The 22,024-nt window shown below is 40.2% G+C and overlaps 2 protein-coding genes across 9 annotated transcripts in view; one reads left to right on the plus strand and one right to left on the minus strand.

The window, feature by feature from the left end:
• Positions 1 to 22,024, minus strand: part of LOC108092641 (tyrosine-protein phosphatase Lar) — a 106,562-nt gene that overhangs the window by 16,087 nt on the left and 68,451 nt on the right. For 5 of the 8 annotated variants that reach the window (XM_017192280.2, XM_043209315.1, XM_043209308.1 and 2 more), the window contains 7 exons: positions 18,528 to 18,707; positions 7,268 to 7,504; positions 7,057 to 7,203; positions 6,714 to 6,989; positions 6,433 to 6,456; positions 2,126 to 2,226; positions 947 to 1,139 (listed from right to left, as the gene is read on the minus strand). In XM_017192280.2, coding sequence (XP_017047769.1) covers positions 947 to 1,139; positions 2,126 to 2,226; positions 6,433 to 6,456; positions 6,714 to 6,989; positions 7,057 to 7,203; positions 7,268 to 7,504; positions 18,528 to 18,707 — 1,158 coding nt within the window. Of the gene's footprint in view, positions 1 to 946; positions 1,140 to 2,125; positions 2,227 to 6,432; positions 6,457 to 6,704; positions 6,990 to 7,056; positions 7,204 to 7,267; positions 7,505 to 18,527; positions 18,708 to 22,024 lie in introns of all 8 variants that reach the window. The other 3 variants (XM_043209310.1, XM_043209314.1, XM_043209307.1) reach the window with 1 other exon arrangement.
• On the plus strand, positions 7,907 to 9,206 carry LOC108092643 (protein screw). The gene is given in 2 exon segments (XM_017192289.2): positions 7,907 to 8,754; positions 8,757 to 9,206. Coding segments are annotated over 2 exon segments (1,203 nt in total). The 5' UTR covers positions 7,907 to 7,923; the 3' UTR covers positions 9,129 to 9,206.

Raw genomic sequence — 22,024 nt, forward strand, 5'->3', positions numbered from 1 at the left:
CACACACACGCACAGCAGCAATCGCTGCATCAGCATTTTTGGGTTCGTATTGGTTTTCGCATCAAATTGATTGAGATGTGTCCATCTAACCGAACAACCGAACAACTCAAACCCAAATCGAAACCCCCACATTTTCTATGTTTGAATATTTCAGTGGCAGGCGGGAGAAAAACCCGTAGAGAAAATGATTATCAATTTTCAAATTATTTCTGCTCCCCAGGGAAGCCAAAGAACCTGTCATCGCTTTGAAGTCTTACGGTTTAATACAAATCGAAATCATTTTATTTCTTTTTCCAACTGCCAAGTGGCCTTAGAAAATACACATAAATTGGCTTAAAGAGTTGTCCTGTTCGATTGACTAAAGCCGCTCGGCTTTCTTAGCCACAAACAAGAGTCACGTTTGACCCAAATGAAAGTGGACATTTTCTGCAGTTTACATAACCCAGAGTAATAAGTCGTCCCAGTTTAAAGTGCAAGCCGAGTTTAGTTGGTTATACTATGCTGTGTTTAAGCTGCTTAAGATGGCCGAAAACAGGAAATCAGTAAGTCTGCCTAAACGACCACGCCCCCCTCCACTTAAGCGCCTAAAATACACTCGGTCAAATGCACATTTGCATCCCATATATCCCATGATTGCAGCAAGTTAATGAATATCTACCGGACATGCCCACAAGTTCTGTATTCCACAGTCGTGTGTGTTGTGTGTTGTGTGTAGTATGTTGTGTGTTCAGTTTCAGAGAGATAAATATTTCATTGAACGGACACACGTTTCGCCTGACATTTTGTATTATAATTAAATAATTGGTGTGATCTATGTGGGACCGATTGAGTTGAGCAATTAAATTGCAAAATGTTCCCGATTTAGAATGTGTGTTCGTGTGCGTGTGCGTGTGTGTTGCGTGTGCCTAATTGGGGCTGATTGTCCAATCAATTTGGCTTAGCTTACCTTGCTGGGCCTTCACCTGGACCGGCGTGGACATCGGACCGGCTCCCATGGAGGTGTATGCCTGAACCCGCACCGTGTAGATGGCGTGGGGCGTCAGCTCGGAAACCGTCGTCAGTTCGCTGTTGTCGACCATCTGCGAGTTCCACGACGCCTCCGGCTGATTCGAGTTCGTCGTGTAGTACACCTTGTAGCCCTGTTTATAGTGAGAAAACGATTAAGTGGTTAAGTCACATAAATATGACACAGAACAATTTGTACACCACCCAAGCATTCATATTTTGGGTTTAAATGGAATCAAATAGGATAACCAAGGCACTTAACTCTATTGAATAGCATTTTGATACCATTAAATCGGATATTCTATTTACTTTAACATTAGTTGGTTTCTATACAAAAAAGTTTAATTTTATGTCTAGAAAGTATAAAACTTTCATAAGTAGTGTCGAAATATATGAAACTGTTTTAAATTTAATAAAAATATATTTTAGAGGCAAATATTTGTCATTTTAGTACCTTTGACGTAAACAATAACTTATGTAAAATAAATCATTTTTCTACCACAAAAAGTCAAAGCCTTGTATTGGAAAAGAGCTTAATTGTATGTTTGGTTTAACCTGAACCCAAGAAGAAGCAAGGCCTACTAAAATAAATCAGAGCGGCTAACTGAAAGCCATTTGAAATCTTGCATACAAATCCGATTTTCACCTTTCATTAACTGATAAACCGAAAATGATATATGGCCGCTGGCCAGAGATTTGTTTGGCCTACGAGGCCCCGTTCAAAGCAGAGCAGAGAACTTCTCCGGCGGAGACGGCCAAGACCACAACGATTGCCGATTTGGCAAGGAGAGAGACCTGTGGACAGGTGTCTAGGATTTGCATACGAACGTTCCCTCGATCCCCGCTCCCTCGCTCTCCATTCCTGCCACTCCTGCGTTCCATTCCCCGGAAAATGGCTAAGGGCATTTTGCCAATTTCCCTTCGACGGGCCCCTCCACTCCATTCGAGCCATTCGACTGACGTGACAAAGTGCGTTGGTCGGACTCCGGGTTACGGGCTTTTGGGCTACGGACTCCGGACTATGGGACTGTGGACTACGGGCTACGGTTTCCGGAGGGCTCTCCGTGTCCGGAGTCCGGATCTTATCGTTTAATATGCGCACTTGATGCCAGGTACTTACGGTCACTTGTCCATTGGGCGTCTCTGGTGGTTCCCAAGTAATAACCATCGTGGACGAGCTCAGCGTGCGCACTTGAACATTACGTGGTGCACTTTCCATTTCTGCAGAGAGGGAGAAAGGAGAAAGCGGGTGAAATTGGTGATATTAGCATTGGCATGACATTGGGTGGGCATCCAACAATGATTGCTTGGCCCGATTCCACAGAATATATTCGACTGGCCAAACGAATTTCGAAAATGTATGGGCACAATGAAAAATTATTGATAATTTGAGTTGAAATACGGAATATGCTGCTTTGAAATTTGAACAGTTTAAAATCAATTTAGTATTGAATAAACTTCCCATTAACTTTGTGTATTATATTTTACTTACTATATAAAGTTATAAATCATTTTTCCTCCAAAAACTAAAAGCACATTTTAAATGTTTATAGCTTCCATTTGACTATGCCTCATTTAATTATAATTTCTGCTCCCTGTCAAATTATTAAATGTTTATAAAATATGCTTCCCCGTCTGGCTCGCTGCGAAAATCATAAATATGCAATATTGTTAAATGATTTTCTGGGGCCTAAAATGCATAGAACGACAAACAAATGCCATTATCGAGAAACTAGTGGAGCCGCGAGGCGAAAAATGTGGGCGAAAATGGGAGTATTCTATGGCATTAGGGCATCGCAAATGGTTCGCAAAGCAAACAATCCCCATCCATCACAATTTGTTTTTCGAATGAACGGTTTTCCATTGCTGTTTTAGCTCCTGCTCCTCCTGCTGGAGATGCGTATTTCATGTCCTTTCGCAGGAGATGGGGATATGATGGAGGTGATGGGTGTTGGGTGATGGGAGGGGGGATATGTATTTCCGGGAAAATTGAGGAAATTGTTATGGCGCGCGTTGAAGCCTAGCGGCTGTTATAGTGAGAAATTTTGCATTTATAAACTGATTTTTGTGTGCCGTTGCCAGCCTGGCCTCGAAATATACAATGATTTGGACGGGAAAGCATGAATCTAGCTGGCCATTCGTCATGCATTTCCACCATTCAAAAATTTGTCGGTCAACTGCATTGACAGCCGCAAAATCACGGTCTCAAAAATCCACGCACACCATCGCAAACCATGAATTGCAATTAGCGAAGGAGATAGAACACTATCACTCAATTTTTCTTATGTGTGTGTGTGTGTGTATGGGTGGGTGTGCGTGTAAAGCGATTCGTAAACCGATTGGTTAATGGGCAATCAATAAATTCCAATTTCTCACAATTTTACTGCAATATCCACAAACGGTGCAGCAGCAGTTTTATCCACAATTTATATCGCAGTCATCTCATCTGTTACCCAAGTGCTCCCCCACTGTTAATGTGTGTGTGTGTGGCGGTGTGTGTATAGGTGTGTGTTGGCCTGGTCCATTGCTTGTTATAGCCAAGATTTGCATGCAGCTCGCACACAACGATTCACCGATAGATTCGGGGCAAAAATTTCCTCTTAGCCTTCGCAGGAGTTTCTCTCTGTATGAGTGTGTGTGTGTAAGTGTGTGTGTGTGTGTGTGTATGTGTGGATTTGGGGAGAGGGGGAACGCTGCGAGTGGAGGAGCATCACGTAAGCTGCATTTAAGGGCATATACATTACATACGGATACGCTCCATTAATATGTATCCTTGCATGCCTGCGCACACGCCTACTCCTTAGAGCACCAGCACATAGCACTAAATCGTTGGCCTCCTCCTCCTCGTCCATCCATCCCTCCATCCCTCTGATCCTCCAATCCTTCCAACCTTCGAAGCGAAAGGATGTGCCGGGCAGGAGGAGCATGTGCAGGCCATATATCTGATTACTTGACGAAAGGATATGCCGAGGACTCGTTCAAGGCGACCAGGCCCCACTTAAAATGTGGCTTTTGATTACCACTGGCCCCCCGAATCTCGCAAAACAGTTTCCACAAACTGTTTCGGCCAACTGTTTCTCAAACATTAATGAGCACGTTTGCCAAACGCAGCAGTAGCTTCTTTTGCCAATTAACAGCTCTGTTGTATTTGCCTTTTCAATTGACTCTCAGATACAACTACCATAGGACGCACCAATTACCAATAAATATTAAATTATTCAATTTTCATCTGTGAAATTATAATTTCCACTAACATTTCAAAGCAAACTTATTCGCTGAAATATTATTATTGGTAAGCTAAAGAGTTTATTTTGTTTAATTGTATCTTTAGATAATTAGATATCTGCATGAAGATTTTAATTATCAAAACATTTTGCAAGAGAATTATATTATTTTACTAATAATAATAATAACTCAAATTGATTAAATTCAAAGGAAAGTGTTTAATTTCTTATTGTACAAATTCACATTTTATACAAACTTCCAACAAAACCAATTGCATTTTCACAGCACAAAACATTCGATTTAAAAGTGGCATATCTTAAAGTGTTTGTAATTGAATTCTAAAACAAACTGCATTTAAAATTTTCCGTTTTCAGGTGGTCCTAATAGGTGACCCCAACCAGAGCAACCAGAAGCCTTAACTTTGACAATTTTTGTCCGATTTCAAAGTGGCATACTTATAAACGTTTGTAATTGCATTCCTAAACGAACTGCATTTAAAATTTTCGGTTTTGAGGTGGTTTAATTTTTTGAGCCTTGTTCATGTCAGATTTTTCCAAGTTTCAGACGAAATGCTAATAGGTGACCCCAAGCAGAGCAACCAGATGCCTTAACTTTGACAATTTTTGTCCGATTCCAAAGTGGTATACCTCAAAACGTTTGTAATTGGAATCTAAAATGAACTGCATTTTTTCATTTCCAGGTGGTCCAATTTTTGACCCCAATGCTAATGGTGACCCCAAAGCAGGGCAACCAGAACCCATCATTTGGACTATTTTTTTTCCGATTCCAAAGTGGAATACCTCAAAATGTTTGTAATTTTTGGTATTCAGGTGGTCAATTTTTTACCTCTGTTCATACCATAGTTTTTTATGTTTTCGGTGCTTTGAAATAGTTGTAAAATATCGAATTGGTCATTTGTTTTGTCATGGCCATTATTCTGGCAATTGTTGTAGTTGGTTTAGTCAATCAAACACTTTAAATATTCCGCAATCTGTCGCAGTTTTTGACGCAGGTGCACAAGATGGCACAAAGGTGATCCCACACCTTGAAATTCCCCCATTTAGTTAATGTACTTCTCCTTTGCTGTACTGTTACGTTACTGGCCATAAAGAAGGCTGCGGATTATCCACTTGGCTCAGCTGCTACCTAAGCCAGTGACACGTGTTAAGAGTCCTCTTGACCTGCTGATGCCAGTCTGCGGGCCCAGGAGAATTATCCTTGAACCGCCCATAAACGTTGCTATCGAAATATTATTTCGAAACGATATTGGGCAAGCGATAAGCATAATTGCGGCAATAAAAGTTTTCAACTTTCGTACGACACGCTCCTGGATCTGCTAGTAAAACTGCAATTGCAGCTGCTGCTTTGTATGGCAAAAGGAAATTTCAAGGGGTTTAAGGTGGAAAATGGGATACACTTAAAAATGTATCACTACTTTAAAGCAATGATTCCATGGGAAAGCAATAAGCAGTCAGTATTAAAGAGATGTAATATTAAATATAAATAATATCTTTAATTTATGTAGAAAAACTTTCTTTTTTTAATATTATCCTTTTTGAATTGTTAGTTTGATATGTAAATGATATGCAATTCCCTCAAAATTGATTTCTAAAGAGTATTTGATATGTAAATCTTTTATTTTGAATCCTGAACTTCTTTGGATAAGTGAGTGCGATTACCATACCCTTTGAAAGGGCAAAGGAAACGCAGAAGGGGCCGGAAAGACATGTCAGACAAGCGCACGCTTACGCGGGAATTGCCAGGGCTAAAACGGCGTTGCATGCACCAAAAACACAACCATCCGCATCCAAACGAACGCATAACAATGCAAACTTTATGGGTTGTTACGGGGGAGGATATATACCCCCCCAACCCCCTCTTAACCCCACTTAAACCTTCCCCCTTCCCTTCCCTCACATACGTCAGGATATCGCCAGGAGGAGGACTCGTGGTTGCGGATCGCAGCTGCGTATGCAACGATTTTTTAACATTGCATTTACCTTTGATTCTATCTAGCTACTTGTTATTCCGCTTTCCTTACTTCTTTTTACTTTATTTTTTTTCTTTTTCTTTATTCCATATATATACCCTTTTCACATTTTTCGGGTCGGATTTTGTACGCTGCTCAAACAATTGTTATTGAAATTGTTTTGGCAATTTTTTTTGGCCAACCATAAAATTTTGTTTGCCAAGGATACTTACTTGTGCCACCGAATGAGAAATCGCCTGAGAAGGCATAAGCATGTGGATGGAAATGGAGAGAAAGGACAAATAGACATTTTCGAGAAGGGTTAGTACGATTGCCAAAGCATAATGGACCAAAGCGAAATAATAAAAATGCGATTTAAAGTCGTAGTCTAAATTCAAAGCGAAATTGGTTAAAAATCCTTTTTTATGCAGCGTTTTAAGGGGGAGAAACGAGGTAGTTAGGTTAATGTTTCTCGAACGGGAGCTCATCTGTGTGGAATACTCACTTGTCTCACCGGTGGTACAAGTCGCCGGTGCCGATGGCGGTCCACGTCCAATATTGTTCACGGCTATCACGTAGAACTCGTACTCCGTATAGGGACTCAATGCACGGACCACATAGTACATGGTGATGATGCCGCTAATCTCGCTGAAGGCCTGGTTGGCATTCTTCGGCTTGTACTGGATGACGTAGTACTGCAAGTCCTCGGGACCCTTGTAAGACCACTCCAGACGCACCGAAGTGGCGGTCACCTCGGATATTTGCACATCGGTGGGTGCAGTGGGAAGAGCTATTAAATAATATAATTATTTATTATTTATTATATATATATTCATTTACATTTATTATAGACTTACATTGCACTTTAACCACCGAAACGGAATCAATTTGCCCCAAAGTGGAGGCTGCTATGCAAGTGTAATTGGCGCTCTCTTGAATATTTATCAATTGCAAGACATTTCGACCTATAGGCATCTCATTCTCGGGTGTCAGATCTTCAGAGCCTATATTATACATAAAATTAAATATTAAATTACTATTTCTTATTGTATTTTTTAATTCACATACCCTTCATCCACTTGACATGCGGCATGGGTGAGCCAACGGCAATACAGGATAGATTCAGATTGGAGCCCAACATCACCTCACTGATGGTCTCTGGGGGGCGGGAGAAAGTGGGCGGAACACGACGGACTTTCACATACAAATTCGTGGCTTTCGAGTGCTCTGTGCCAATGGAATTCTCAGCCACACATTCGTATTTGCCTTGATCCTCCTCGCGGCTGTTTTCGATTTGTAGGAAGCCTGAAATACAGAAGATTAAAGGGTTTTAATTAATATGGAATTATTTATTTATTAATTTATTTATTAATTTATTTTTTTGATTTTAAGTTCTAAAGATCTTTATTGTAAGCTTGTGAAAGGATTAATGAACATATTTAACTGACAGATTGGATAGCACCCAAAATCTTATCTAGGTAGTTTACTTATTTGTGGTTTACCTAGAGCAGCTGTTACATTTTTAACTTTTACCTAATTCCAAAGGGTTATATAGGTATAACTAAAACCCTACCAATTGGCATCATAAAAGCACTAGGGATTAACTCTTTCAGCGTCTTAAATTTACCTGAAAAGTATTGATTTCCCTACCTGTTCACCTATATAACAAAGAGTTTCTTGACTATACGAATCAGTTCCATTCTGACTCCTGCCAAGGAAACAACATGTTAAGACAAGTGATTATATCATGTCTTGTATTTTTGGTTGGCGCGACCACATATGTGACCAACAACAACGAAGTCGAGCTGCCCATCTACCAAAAGCGTCCTTTGAGCGAACAATTGGAGATGATTGATATCCTGGACTTGGGCGACCGACCGAGACGACAAGCGCATCCCAATCTGCACAATTCCGCCTCGAAATTCCTGCTGGAAGTATACAACGAGATTAGCGAGGACCAGGAACCCAAAGAGGTCCTTCATCAGCGGCACAAACGTTCGCTGAACGATGACATCCTCATTTCCGAAGAGGATCGACAAGAGATTGCCAGTTGCAATAGCATCCTGACCTTTTCGAGTCGACTGAAGCCCGAGGAACTCAACAACGAACTGGACATGCACATTACCTTTAATACAAACGATGTGCCAGTGGATCTGAGTTTGGTTCAGGCCATGCTGAGGATATACAAAAAGCCCAGTTTGGTGGACAGAAGAGAGAACTTCACGGTTTCGGTTTACAGAAAATTGGACAACCGACAGGATTTCTCGTATCGCATTTTGGGTTCCGTAAATACCACATCCAGTCAACAAGGTTGGTTGGAGTTCAATCTAACCGAAAGTTTGAGGACATGGCTACTAAATAAAGGTTTACCACGGCGAAATGAGCTAAGGATCTCCGTTGGCGACTACCAATTGAGCACTTTTGCCGCTGGTTTGGTGGCTCCCCAATCGAGTCGCTCCAATTTGGAACCCTTCATTGTGGGCTACTTCAATGGGCCCGAGCTCTTGGTCAAAATACAGAAGCTTCGTTTCAAGAGAGATTTGGAGAAGCGGAGGGGGCAGGTGGTAGTAACCAACCTCATCCACCACCGCCACCCGTGGATTTGTATCGACCACCTCAATCCTGCGAACGCCTCAACTTCACCGTGAACTTCAAGGAGCTGCAGATGCACAACTGGGTGATTGCGCCCAAAAAGTTCGAGGCTTACTTCTGCGGCGGCGGTTGCAACTTCCCGCTGGGCACCAAGATGAATGCCACCAATCACGCCATCGTCCAGACCCTGATGCACCTGAAGCAGCCCCATTTGCCCAAGCCCTGCTGTGTGCCCACGGTCCTCGGAGCCATCACCATTCTGCGGTACATCAACGAGGACATCATCGACCTCACCAAGTACCAGAAAGCAGTGGCCAAGGAGTGTGGTTGTCATTGAATAGGTTCCTCATCCAAATATTAATTATATTTTCAATGTAAATAATATTTAAGGTAAATTAGAATAAGCTAGAATACGATAAGTAAGACGAAAAACACTTCTTAAGAAATAAAAACCCAATAAGTTAAATTACCTTCATTTTTTTACTGGGTTCAATTTATACATTTGAGGAATTTGAAAGCCATCAAATCTATAAAAGTTTGCAAATTTGTTAACTCTATCTATATCTAAAAAAAAAAAAAAAAACCAATAAAATAAGCTGAAAATATTAGAATATATTGTTCCCAGCCTTCGCTAGTTTCGAACCTTAGGAAACCTTAGTTTCCCCATTTGTTTTTCAGAGGCTTACCAACTTTTATGTTTATTTGGCAAAACCCTTACTTGTTACGCCCTTTTATGACGCCATTTGGGTCACGGAGGCCTCGGCTTAACCGTAACAGAGTCGTAAGATCTTAGATTTATCAATAAATTTGAAAGTCAAATGATGTTTGCTTATCTCACATCACTTTAATAGGCAACCCACATTATCCTCATTGCGCCATAAAAAGGTTCTCGATTCACCTTCCTTTTATGCACCGAATCCATCCACTTCACTCCACTTCACTTCAGTTCAGGATGTCAGATGAGCAACACATGGAAAATTAACACTTTTTATATGATTTTAAAGGCCATATAAATTTTACGACAAAGTGAAACAAGCACCCAAAAAAATGTTGCAATCTCTCCAAAGAGAAAAGCCACGCATCTATTAAATATCGGGCGTTTTTCCGCTTTTCCGACATATTACGCTAATGTGAACGACACATACGGCGGAAAACCGAGGAAAACCGGGGGAAACATTTAGAGGTTGGACGGGGAGAAGGCCATAAACCTCCTTGGCTTTGACATAATATTTATATGGCTAATAAACAATGATGCACGAGGCAGCGATGAGTAGACAATATGATATTTGCTTATGCGAAATCCACTTCTGTTCCACCGGTTTTGCCTTCTAAGCTCTGGTGGCTTTTAAATCAACAGTTATGAAATATATATATATATATATATTTATTCGGCGCACAATTTGCCTAATAGCCATTGGCATTTCGGTTTCTAGTTAAAACCATAAAGCCATGACGGGAATATTGATGTTATTGCGCTTTTTAATTGACCAATAACTAATATTTCACACGGTAATTCAGAGAGACATAGTACGAGTTTGGGGAAGCCAATGATTTGTTTTGCTTAGTTTATGATTCATTTTGCAAATTCGTTTCATACTTTTTGGAAAATCATATTAGCATTTTAAATGAAGCGTGAGAGGGTCGTTAACAGCGTGTGAATTTCTAAGCGTTTAAGCGCCAAAATCTGTGCCATGGTCGTGTTACTGTGTGCGTAATGCGAAATTAATCATATTGAGTTCGATATTCAATTTTCTCTGCCATACAATTAATCAAGCATCTCAATTCAATATGCACACATACTCACTCAATTACACGAGTATGTGTGTGTGTAGGTGTGAGTGTTATTGCATATAGGTAAGCAAATTTAAAATCTGCATGAAATATGACAATTAATTTGCGAAACACGAGTTTTTCATACGCAATATTATCGTTTAATTATTTATTGCTGCATTTTGTGCATATTCAAGCAGTATTGATCTGGCTTAAGCGGAAAGCTTAAATTACAAAATCTTATTTTCTTTTAATATGATACCGAGCTTAACATTTTGTAGAGCCATCGAAAAAAATATACACAATATTTGTATCTAAGGTTTACAATAGTTTCAAGTACCAATTTAATCTCATTACTTTAACTTTTCAACTTTATTAGTGATTTTTCAAAGCAGTTAATTACTTTGTGTCCGCTTTTATTTGTAATAAACTCCGAGTTACAAATGGCAAACAAAATGAGTTGTTCATTTACCAATTAAAAAGAATAACAAATAGACCATATCAATAAACAAAAACAAGAGTAAACTTTAATACAGTTCAGTGAATAATTTTAATGACTACAAAATATAAGTGTTTCACCAAATAATAGCTACAAATGAAAGAATTATGTTAACATTTTATTTATTTTTAAAAAGTATGTATTACAACATTTTACTACTCTGTAAATAAAAAAAAATCTTGAAAAATGATACAGTTTTTAAATATTTTCCGCCAAAAAGGCAGTGCGGATATTGAACAAAAAACACCGAACAGCACTAAAATGTTGCAAAATCGCTCGGTTCGCACTAAAGCCATGTTTATTGTGTCTATTTGATGTACGTTTCCGTTTTATTATGCTTGTCATTTTGTGTGTTAAACAAAAAAAAAAACCAGACAGAGGAGATGGGAACGCGGGGGGGAAATAAAAAATAAACTGGCTAAAAGTGATGTATGCTGGGTAGATTGCTGTGCGGTTTTTAGGGCAGCGAACATTGCAAGCTGGCTGGCATTTGTGTTTTATGTTTTGTTTTGCTGGCGAAAAAGGCGCTTTGTGCCTTTTTTTCTGTATTTTCGCCAGTAACGCCGCTCACCTACAACATGCATCAAAGTTGATTGTTGCGAAATTTATTGCATACTATTTGGCTGGTATGGCTGAACATTTATTACGCTTGTTGCACTTCCTGTGCAGCCAGGACTCTGCCCCCGGCAATATCTGCAACCTGATGTGGATGCGGCCTATTGTTTAGGATGCGCTCAACCATTCAAACGGCCATTAAATGTTGCAACTTTTATAAATAATCGACCACTTTCGTTTCGGCTGACATGTGTAGTTCAGCGATCCAAACAAATATTTTTTCATATGCCCCCCCAGCCATGTTGACATTATTTAAGGTGAAGCTCTAAAAAAGTAAATAAAGCATTATGAGCGACAAAGAAAAAAAAAAAAAGACAACGTCTGTGAAAAACGTTGATTAAAATTTATGAAGGCAAGTTTCATTAAAACTCTTGGCAACCTTCTGCCAAAAACATTAAGGTAAGCCGCACACATACAGACACACAGGCAGACACACACACACATACAGGAGGTGAAGCACTTTGCGTGCAGGATGGCTGTAGCAATAAAAATTAAGCTAGCATACATCTGGGCGCTCTGAACTCGTCTCTCTGTCCCGAATGTAAGTCATTCTCCCCGTCTTTTTTGGCCTTGTCTCTGCGTGCGTGTGCCACTCTTATGAAAATTAAAAATTCTTTCAAGCGTCATAAAAAAGAAATATAAACAAATGGACAGGCTAGCAAGGGAGACCGGCCGTTGAGCAGTTGAATGTTTTACGAGAAATGTTATTTAACAACAAAAAAGGGGTTTGACCTAGGAGTTCTTCCTAGGCCTTAAAGCCTCTTAACAAGAAAGTTCGTTTTACTAGCAATACTGCTTAAAAACGATGAGCTTAAGCTTCATAGCTTTGTTGCTATTGCTTTGTTGCAACTAAAGTGAAACCAAAATCACACTCAACATTCAAGCTCTTTTCTACAGATTAGAACATCCAACAGATGCAAACTAACTTCTAACAAAACAAACTCTTCTGCTTGAAACAGCAAACCAATCGGCAAGTAAAATCTTTTCTTTTCAAAAAATGTTGCTAAATTTTTGGTCAATCATTTGCGACTTGTATTTGCTAAAATTTTCTAGTTTTTAAGTGCACCAAAATAAAATAAATCAAAGAGTTAAATACTTTATTAGAAGTTGAAATTATAGAAGTTTTTGACATTTTCTTCAGCTATTAAGTAACCCAATAGCTTGAAGCACCACAGTTTAGTTCGTTTCAAAGGCAAAAAGAGTGAAATAATTGTTGATGAAAGAAAACTCTGGCCAAGAAACCCAACTTGCACCCGATCCGTTTACCTGGTTATGTGGCCGCTGTAAATGTGGCAAGACATTGGTGGCGCGATTTCGCTAGTTCGGACGCGGCACACATGTGGCACGCCACACAGCTGCACTTCCGCTATCGCAGTCATTTTCATATTCTGCAACTTCCGCTCAAACACACACACACATATATACACACATTCACTCGCGTAGTTCTTTTATATGAACTCAGCCGCCACGAAAACGCACACAAGCTCACACTTTGGTTGCCAAGGATTTTGGGTTCGACTTTGGCTTCGGCTTCAAATGCTTGGCTGCACGCCCAAATGGGATTATTAATTTAATTATGCCTTAATTTAAGTAGTCCTCGTTGTCGTCGTTACAAAGTGACATTTATGGGTAGACTGGCATTGCTCCGTCTGCTTTCTTTTCACCCCCCCCTTTCACCCCTTTCTCCACACTCGCATAAAAGTGTGCAAAGTTTCAATTTTGGTAATGCAAGTGACGACGACTTATCGTCAACCCAAAAGAAACCCAACTGGACCCGCTTCCCACTTTCCACTTTCCACTTGAGAGAAAGGAGAGAAAGTAGGGAAAGGGGGAAAAGGACATGCCCCCGCTGGGAGAAAGCCGTTCTAGTCATGCACATTTTGGCAATTACTGTCTCATTTTCAACAAAAGTGACTGTCAACTCTTTTGGAGCTGTAGAGCAAGTGACAAGGAGAAGCTCATAATTTAAGCATTAAACTTTTCCCCAAATGCTTTCAAGTTGACTTGCCTTAACTACAGTTTTACGGCTCAAGTAAATAATTGCGTGCAGACCCCCTTAACCATTTTCCCCCACCCCCTTTCCCTCTTTCCCCATTTTCCTTTTGGCCCCACAGGTTGGTCACGTCAAGTGGCAAGGCGATTGTAATGATGGAGCCCAGCAATTAAAGAGTTGTGGAGCTCGACTCGCAGGTCGAGGGGCCATCATAGTCACAGCTGCTGCCCCTTTTTCCAAGCTGAGGGCGTGGCAGGGGGAGGGGCTGTAAGGCGCCATGGCACGTGTAAGTTTTCGAACAAAAGAAGGCATAAAAATGTCATATAAAATTATAAGACGATGTTGCACAGCAAGCTGAGCTCCACTCCATTCGCTCCTCTCCTCTCCTCGGCAAAATTCGCTTTGGGTCTCGAGTCGCTTTTAAGTTTCAAACATAAAGGTTAACCTGCCGAGTTATATGGCCTCTATTCGCTCTTTTACGCCCCCCGCAATCCCGCGAGCAATCCAACTCAATATTCAGCTAGTTAAAACTTAAGTATCCACTTGAGGAAAGTTGTATTTAATTTTAACTGGAGTTTTAGTATGATGTTTTGCTTGCTCTTCACAGGATCCACCAGTTTATATTCACTTAAGTAAGTGTGTCAGGGTTTACGAGGAATATTAATGCAAGCAAATTAAGAGTTGGACATTTTTAGAGACTATTTCAAGTTAGATAGTTTATAAGGGGTTCTTTTAATTCGTTTAGAAGAAATCTAAGCAAATAGAAGTAAGTATTTGAGTTTCTATTCAAGCAACAATACAGGAAAACTTCCCTTTAGATTATTTTAAGATAAATAATTTCAAGAAGAAATCTTAGCAAGTAGTTCTAAGTATTTGACTTTCCATTCAAACAACAATCAAAGAAAATTGAAATAAAATGTCTATGCCCAAACTTCGCATTAAATTCTGTCAAGTACAATTTCGAATGGCACCTGATCGGGAAAAGGAAACCATTATCGTCTCGATATTGCTCCCTCCGTTGACACTTCAATTCAGTTGAGTTCATCTGCTCACACACACAACCCATTAAGACAATTGGCTCTGGCGAAACCAATTTCTGATAAGCCTCTTTTGCTTAAAAGCCAAATTATGATATTTGAAAAAGCCCAACATTTTTCTGCAACTCCTTTCCCTTTTTCGCCAATGAGAATTCCGACCCTAAGAAAGTAATTTCCCCAGACGCTGCGCCAGAACCTTTTCAAAAAAAAAAAAAAAAAGCCGAGCGCGGGGGAAACAAAAAGGAAAACAGGGAAAAACCGTGGTCACTACGGCAAAGGCTTTTTTTTTTTTATTCCTTCCGTTATGCTTTTTATTGAACAAAAGCCCAGCGGGACTATTTGGCGAAATAAAAATAAAGGTATAATACTCAATAATATTGTCGCTGGTCGTTCTACTCCTTCGTTCTATTGGGATGCCTGCCCTTTGACCTCTTTTCGGATCGGGGGACTAAATTAACTACCAACTGCGGGCCAGAGAGTATGAAAATGCCCCTCGAAGTAATTTTAAATAAATTATTTATAAATGTGTTTGCGCAGTGAAGTGCGACCGCTGTCATTTGCCTTTGCCACACGCTCAAGTGGAAGATATTGAAGTCGCAAGGAGTGAAATAAATCAGCGAATACATCAAAACTCAGGGTTGAAAATATAAAATATATATTTTAAAGACACTGACTGCTTGCTGTAGTTTCGTTTAATATTTTTATGATTTTTTCCGCAGCCTTTCCGCTTCTCTATATAATTCCTTCTTTCGACCATTGCTTGGCATTCTTTGGCGAATTTCGGACTGGCCGGAGGCCAAGTGGCAAAGAGGAGTGTATAATAATCACATTAATATATCCAGCTAAGGCGATTGGGTGTGCGACAAAGGGAATGGCGGCGGAATGGAGCGCCATAAGGTCCTTCGGGGCTCTCGAGACGGTTTTATTAAAATAATAAAGTTCTAATTTAATTATGGCGCGAACAAAATGAAGTACGACTGCCGCCGAGTTACTTTTCATTTGATAACTCACGTACCCCCAAACGAAAAAGGACCTCCATCGCCATCTCCTTCGCAATCTCCTTCCACAATTTGGTATCCCTACAGGCTCTAATTAGCAGGCGGCGGCCGTATAACCGAAAAATCAACGCGTCGAGGGGGCGAAAAGGATCTTGGGGGGCAAGGAGTGGTACAATAAAGGACCATAAAGTGCTAATTGAATAAAACGGCACATGACTTGCATAACTTATTATGCGAAATATGTATATATTCTCTTTTGGTTCGGCGTCATTGCGAATGCAGACCCACCAGGATGCCCAGGATCCCCAGGATTCTCTACAATAGAGCAAAGAGGACCTCACCTCGGGCGATATATTTATTTTCATAAATTTAAAACGCGCTTTAAGGCGGCAAAGGGATGCGAAATTTTTGGGAGAGAGGGAAGGGGGTTTCGCTTCGGACGTTTAGGGCACCCAAAAGGATATTTAGCTGGCGGAAATACTTTTACGTTTCGTTTAACGCGGCAAAGATGGTGCCAGTCTGGTTTTCTCCAGTCTCCCTTCTCCTTCTCCATTCCTCACCTTTTCTGGCAACATGGGAAAGGAAAAGGGGATGGATTTGGGGGGTTGGGGAGAAAAAAAAGTTACTCGGCCCACGTAAAACTAATTTAACCCGCAAAAACCGCTCCTTCTACTTTATCCACAAGCGAACACGGCCACTTTGGTTCGTGTTGCGCTAAATTAGTCGACCTCCACATCCGTGAAAAGCGGGCAAAAACAAAAACCAAAAAGCAAGAAAAAAAACAGAAAAAAATGGAGAACATAGAACAGAATCCAACAAATAAGGACTGGACTATGTTTGCATGGAGGCTCATCGTTGGAGCGGTAAAAATAATTTCACCTTGGGGAAATACATGTAACAGTTTTTAATTTGCATCGCTGTAGGCCAACAAAAGGCGATGGATAGTTTGGTTTGGTTAGCGTTTCAAATGGTTTGCAGGCAAAGGAATCGGGGGAAACCTTAAACAATCTAATTTGTTTAAAGGGAATGATGGAAATCGTTTTAAAAGTCTACCAATTTTAATGGAATTAATATACAACAGAGGTTGGTAGTTATACTTAGTTATAGTATCCATATCATTCATCTATTAGCTGTTTTTTAAAGCTGTTAAAAATATTTTTACATAATAGCTTTTAATATATTTTTATATACTCAGCGCTTTTTTTTGGAGTCTGTTTACAAAACAGGCACTTTAAGAAAATTAAAAAGCAAATGAATCGTAATCTCCGAAGGTGTTCCGACCTTTTCCTATCTCCCGTTCAGAGATAATCTTTTTCAACATGTCCTTCCAGCAGCATATACCATATAAAAGAGCCCCAGATAATCTCAGGGCATTTGAAAGTCAGCCGCTGCATGGAAAGGACCTCCAATGGAGGGCACTCAATTGTTTGGCAGGCTCTCATTACGCGTAAGCGACCATTTCATTAGCATTGAGGTGGGGTAACTGAGGGGCGGGGGAACAGGAGGCGGGGATCCTCCGGATCAGAGGACCAGCGGCGAGGACATCGCATAATGTTTTTGTTAACGTCGCTGTTTTCTTGCCATGCCCAACACGTTCCAATTGTTAAAGGACCGACTAGGTGGATGTCCTGCTGGCCCGCTGGAAAACATTTGTTCGATCTCCGCGTGTCCTGGCAATTGAAATAATGCCCGCCAGCCAGTCCGCCGATTTTCCCCACCCTTTTTCGGTTGTCAACGTGACCATTATTGATGTCGTTTTAAAAGGCACTCTTTAATGCATATTAATGTCAATATTAATGTCAATATTTAAGCCTCTAATGACCTGAGGCTCTGTCCCTCAGACTTCTGCAGATGACAGCTTTTGTGCTAGTTTTGCGTCCACTTTTTAGTCCATCCCCGCTTTGATGTGTCACAGATCGGCGCTAACGATGCGACCTGACATTGAACATATAATTATCAAATGCTGCGAATGCTGCGACGCCTGATTAAAGGACCCGCCGACACTTTGTTGACATTCGGAAAGTTTTCAAGAGAGAGAAAGAGAGAGAGAGAGCTGGAGAAAGGACTCCCACCTCCGGTTCAAAGGACAAACTTGGCTGGGCAGCCTGCCTTCTGTTCTGTTGGCTCCACCTGACAAAAGTCAAACGTTAACTAAGCGCCCGAAAAACTTGCGACACAAAGTGCGTCGAAGCGTAAGTAAATTCCTAAGAAATTCAAATGAGCGTAAGGAGAAAAACAGCTGGAAAAAAAATAAAGCAGATGGAACCCGCTCGAAAAGGTAGCGAATCCCGAGTCTGGGACTAGAATTTTAATAAATGAAGTCATTTCGCCATCGAACCTCCCGAACGGACAAAATGTAATGTAATATAAGGCAGATGGAAGATAAATAAAGCCCGGTTATGTACTTGAAATTTCAATGGCTTAGCTGGGCTTCTCAGTTCACAAAAGCAGGAAAATAATAAATTTTTCAATAGAATTTTTTTAATAAATAATACCTAAGGCTAACATTTGCAATAACCATTTTGTTTTTTCCTAGGGTAGTTGATATTAATACCTAATCAGCGTTCATAGGGAAAATGGTATGTTCTCAAAACAGTTGTTGTGCTTTTTAGAGTTAGCAATTTTGTACCAATAAAAGCAGTACTAATTACTCATACAAAAATTATGTTTAAAATCAAGAAGCACATTTTTGTTGTTAAAATTTAATAATAACTAAAGAAAACCCTTCTTTAAACTTTCAGATTCACAGATTTACAGATTCATTCATTGTTAATCCCTCAATAATATTTATGGCTTAATAAAACAAAGAAATAGTTGAACTTACCGTCTTTAAGTGAGTAGCGGGGATTGCTCATATCAACCTTTGTCTGGTTCTTAATCCAGTAAATGTTCGGCGTCGGATTGCCGATGGCTTTGCATGTCATGAGGACCGTGTGACCCACTTCAATGACGCGAGTGCCTGGACCCTGCGTTATAACCGGAAAGCCTGCGGGTGTTTTATCGCCTGAAACGAAGGGAAAGTCGCGAATAACAAAGGGTTAAAAATTATTATGTTGCGAAACACAAGTAGCGAGCGAAAAATGCTCATATGCCCGGTTTTCAAGGAGTGCGGGTCGTAGGACCAGGACGCCTAGGAGTTTTGGACAAACAATATGGCGGCACACACACATACAGACACACCACACACACACATGAGCAAAAGTATTGTTTTACACGACTCTTTTATATATACGGAAGTTGCCGTTTTCTGCTACTTTTTTTTCCCAGTTCTCCCTTTTTTTTTATTATTGTTTTGTGTGTGAAAAGCTTGGCTGCGTCGTCAGTTGCTTTTGTTGGCGCTTTCTACGCCATTTTGTAAGTCAAACAATGGCGTTCCCACACTCCCACCCACACACACACGCAGTTTGCATATAAGTATTTGTGTGAGGTCAGCGTTTACCCCGACTCTCGGTGACATTTCCTTTGTTGCAGCACTTTGCCGGCTTTAAGGGAATTTCAGTTCTGTTTTTTTCACCACCCATCACCCAACAACAACCCCACTCTATTCCTCGGGAAAACCCATTTTTATTTTATTTTATTCTTTTTGTTGTTTTCTCTTTTTTTTTTTTTGTTCTCTTGCCTTCTGCGACAAGCTTAAAGAAAACTCTCGCGGTGGCTGTCAAGTGGCCCCGGCTGCGACTGTCATCTGCTCCTCCCAACTGCATCTTTCAAATGAACAAAGCTCATTTACATTTTCCAATTAAATCCGTCGGCGGCCATGGCAATTGGCAAAAACGGAGCCATGGAAAATGAGAAGGGGGTGTGTGGGGATGGGTACTCGAAAGGGGTTAAAGAGGGAGAGGGGAAAAGGGGGTTGGGGATCAGGATGCGGATGCAGATGCAGATGAGGAGCAAGCGGATGCGGATGATTCCAGCTGCCACACCAGCTGCCATTGCATTCCATCTGCCGACTGTTGCTTGCGGATCTCATACTCTATTCATAAGTGTATTTTAAACTCATCAAAGCAAATCAAACTATTATTAATATTATTAAATTATGAGAATAATATTTCTTTCCAAAAAAAAAAAAAAAAAATATAATGAAAGACTCAACATACAATAATGTTTTTAAACATGAGCCTAATAATCATGTTTGATATTATTTTAAGGTTTTTTAAATATATTATATTTAGCAAGCTTTAATACTTTGTTTTTTATCTTCGGTTAACTTATATGGAATTCCATCTGTCAAAAGAAAACTGAAACATTTTTGTGCAAGAGTATGCCAACTTTGTTGCAACCCCCTTTGACTTTTCTAAGCCAGTTTTTTGGCATTTACTGAAACATTTAACAGCGACAAAATCCACAATAAACGGCCACCCAGAAGTTAGTTGCAGTCGGTTGTTTTTGCTCTGGCCTGTCGTCTCTGTTAACTGCTTCTCCCCTCTCCCCTCTCCCCTCCCCACCTCCTCCCTTTTGGCCTTCTGCTCATCCAACGAATATCCTGGCCAAATGTCTTGCCCCTCACTTAGTTGTAGTGCCACGGAATCCTGGCTGCTGGATTCTGTCTCGCACTCTGTGTTTTTCAGCGTGAAATTAAAATTTTAACACAGAGACAAAAATGCGGTTCCCTGTGAATATGTACATATGTATATATGGTATATATGCTTTGCACAAAGGCATAAAATGCAAAACTACAGTAGCAAAAAGAATAAACAACAGCAGCAACAGTAACAGCATTGATGTTGACATTTGACGTTGCCGTCATCATCACAATCATCATCATCCACACATCACGATGTCCCGATGTCCTGATGTCCTTTCATTCAACCCTTTTCAGCCCTTTATCCCATATTGTCTGTTGCCATTTTCAGTCATTTTCCACATCACATCAACCCTTTCCTTTTCGCGTTCCGCCGTTTGTTTCGTTGCTTTTTATTTATTATTGCAGTGTCACTTCCTCGCAAATGCATAACGAAACAAACACACAGAGTCGCCGAAACACAAAAAAAAAATAGAGTACAGGCGCAAATGGAAAATAATGAAACTGGGCCAGAATTAACAAATAAAACCCCAGCATTTCTATTAAACAATATAAAAAACGTGCATTCTATTTGGCAGGCAAATATGCATGAGTGCAAGCAATGACAAAAGTTCGACTAAGCGTGTAGTAAAAATGAAAAAATAATGGAGGGAACAAATCCTCTTTCGAAATTGTTCAGTTTGCCAAATTTCTGAGAGGAGAACAGTGAGTGTTTGCATATGGAAAATCACTGAAAAGCCAATCAGAGTTGGTCAAATTTGGAAAATCCAGCAATCGAATTTCTAAGGGTTTACCAAAAAAAAAAAAAAAGAATAGAAGATGAATGGTATAAATTTTAAGCAAAAATATTGAATAGTTTCAGACTTTTATTTAATTTAATACTATATTATTGTGTGATGTTTAAAAGTACTGCAATAAATATAAAATCAATTGAAAAGCCAAAATTAGATTTATTCCCATAAATGGATACACAATCGAATTTAAAGCTAAAGAGACCGCAAATGGGCTGTCTGTCTGATTAGCACACTATATAGTACAAAATCGGTATAGATAGCCCTGCTATCGACAGACTCTAATGCAATTTCATGGGACGCCGTTCCGTTCCGATCCACCCACTGGAAAACACTTTGAAAACCTTTCATTATGTGACAAAAATTGCACAGCCTGTGCTCGCAGCTCGACGACAAGTGCCACCCGAAAAATCCACAAACAACAGTTCACACTTAACACTGAAGCTGGTCCTTTGTTGCTGTTGTTGTTGTTAGTGTTTTGCCATGTGTGTGAACTGCAACATTTTTGGGTAAAATGCCATGGAAAAGCTGGCCAACACTTAATTTACAGCATTAGAGCGAAAGTGAGCAGAGGCGAAAATGTGTGTTGGCCAAAAGTATAGAACGCATGGATGGCCAGCAAAATGTTAGAGGCGCCAGTGCGTGGCCAAAAACTGATGATGATGATGAGAGTAGAAGAAGACTGGGGGGGGGATTTATTAAAAAGCCAAAAGCAGCAGCATCATCATCAGCATCATCGTGTGACATTTTCACACATTTCAATTAAGCCATCGTCTCTAAGTGTAAAAAGTGTACAAGGCTAAATGTTTGAGGAAGAATAAAAGCTGAAAGCTGACTAGACGACGGCATCACCTTTGTTGATCTCGTCGAGGCTTTTTAATGAATTAGCTAACAAAAAAAAGGAAGGAAAGGAATGGAAAGTACCTTCTTTCATGTGGAGTGTAAGCGTATGTGTTCCTTGCGAATGATAAACATCATTAGCCGGCACAAAGGCGCCTTATTTGCATC

Source organism: Drosophila ficusphila, unplaced genomic scaffold, assembly GCF_018152265.1.
Source record: "Drosophila ficusphila isolate 14025-0441.05 unplaced genomic scaffold, ASM1815226v1 contig_127, whole genome shotgun sequence".
Lineage (NCBI taxonomy): Eukaryota > Metazoa > Arthropoda > Insecta > Diptera > Drosophilidae > Drosophila > Drosophila ficusphila.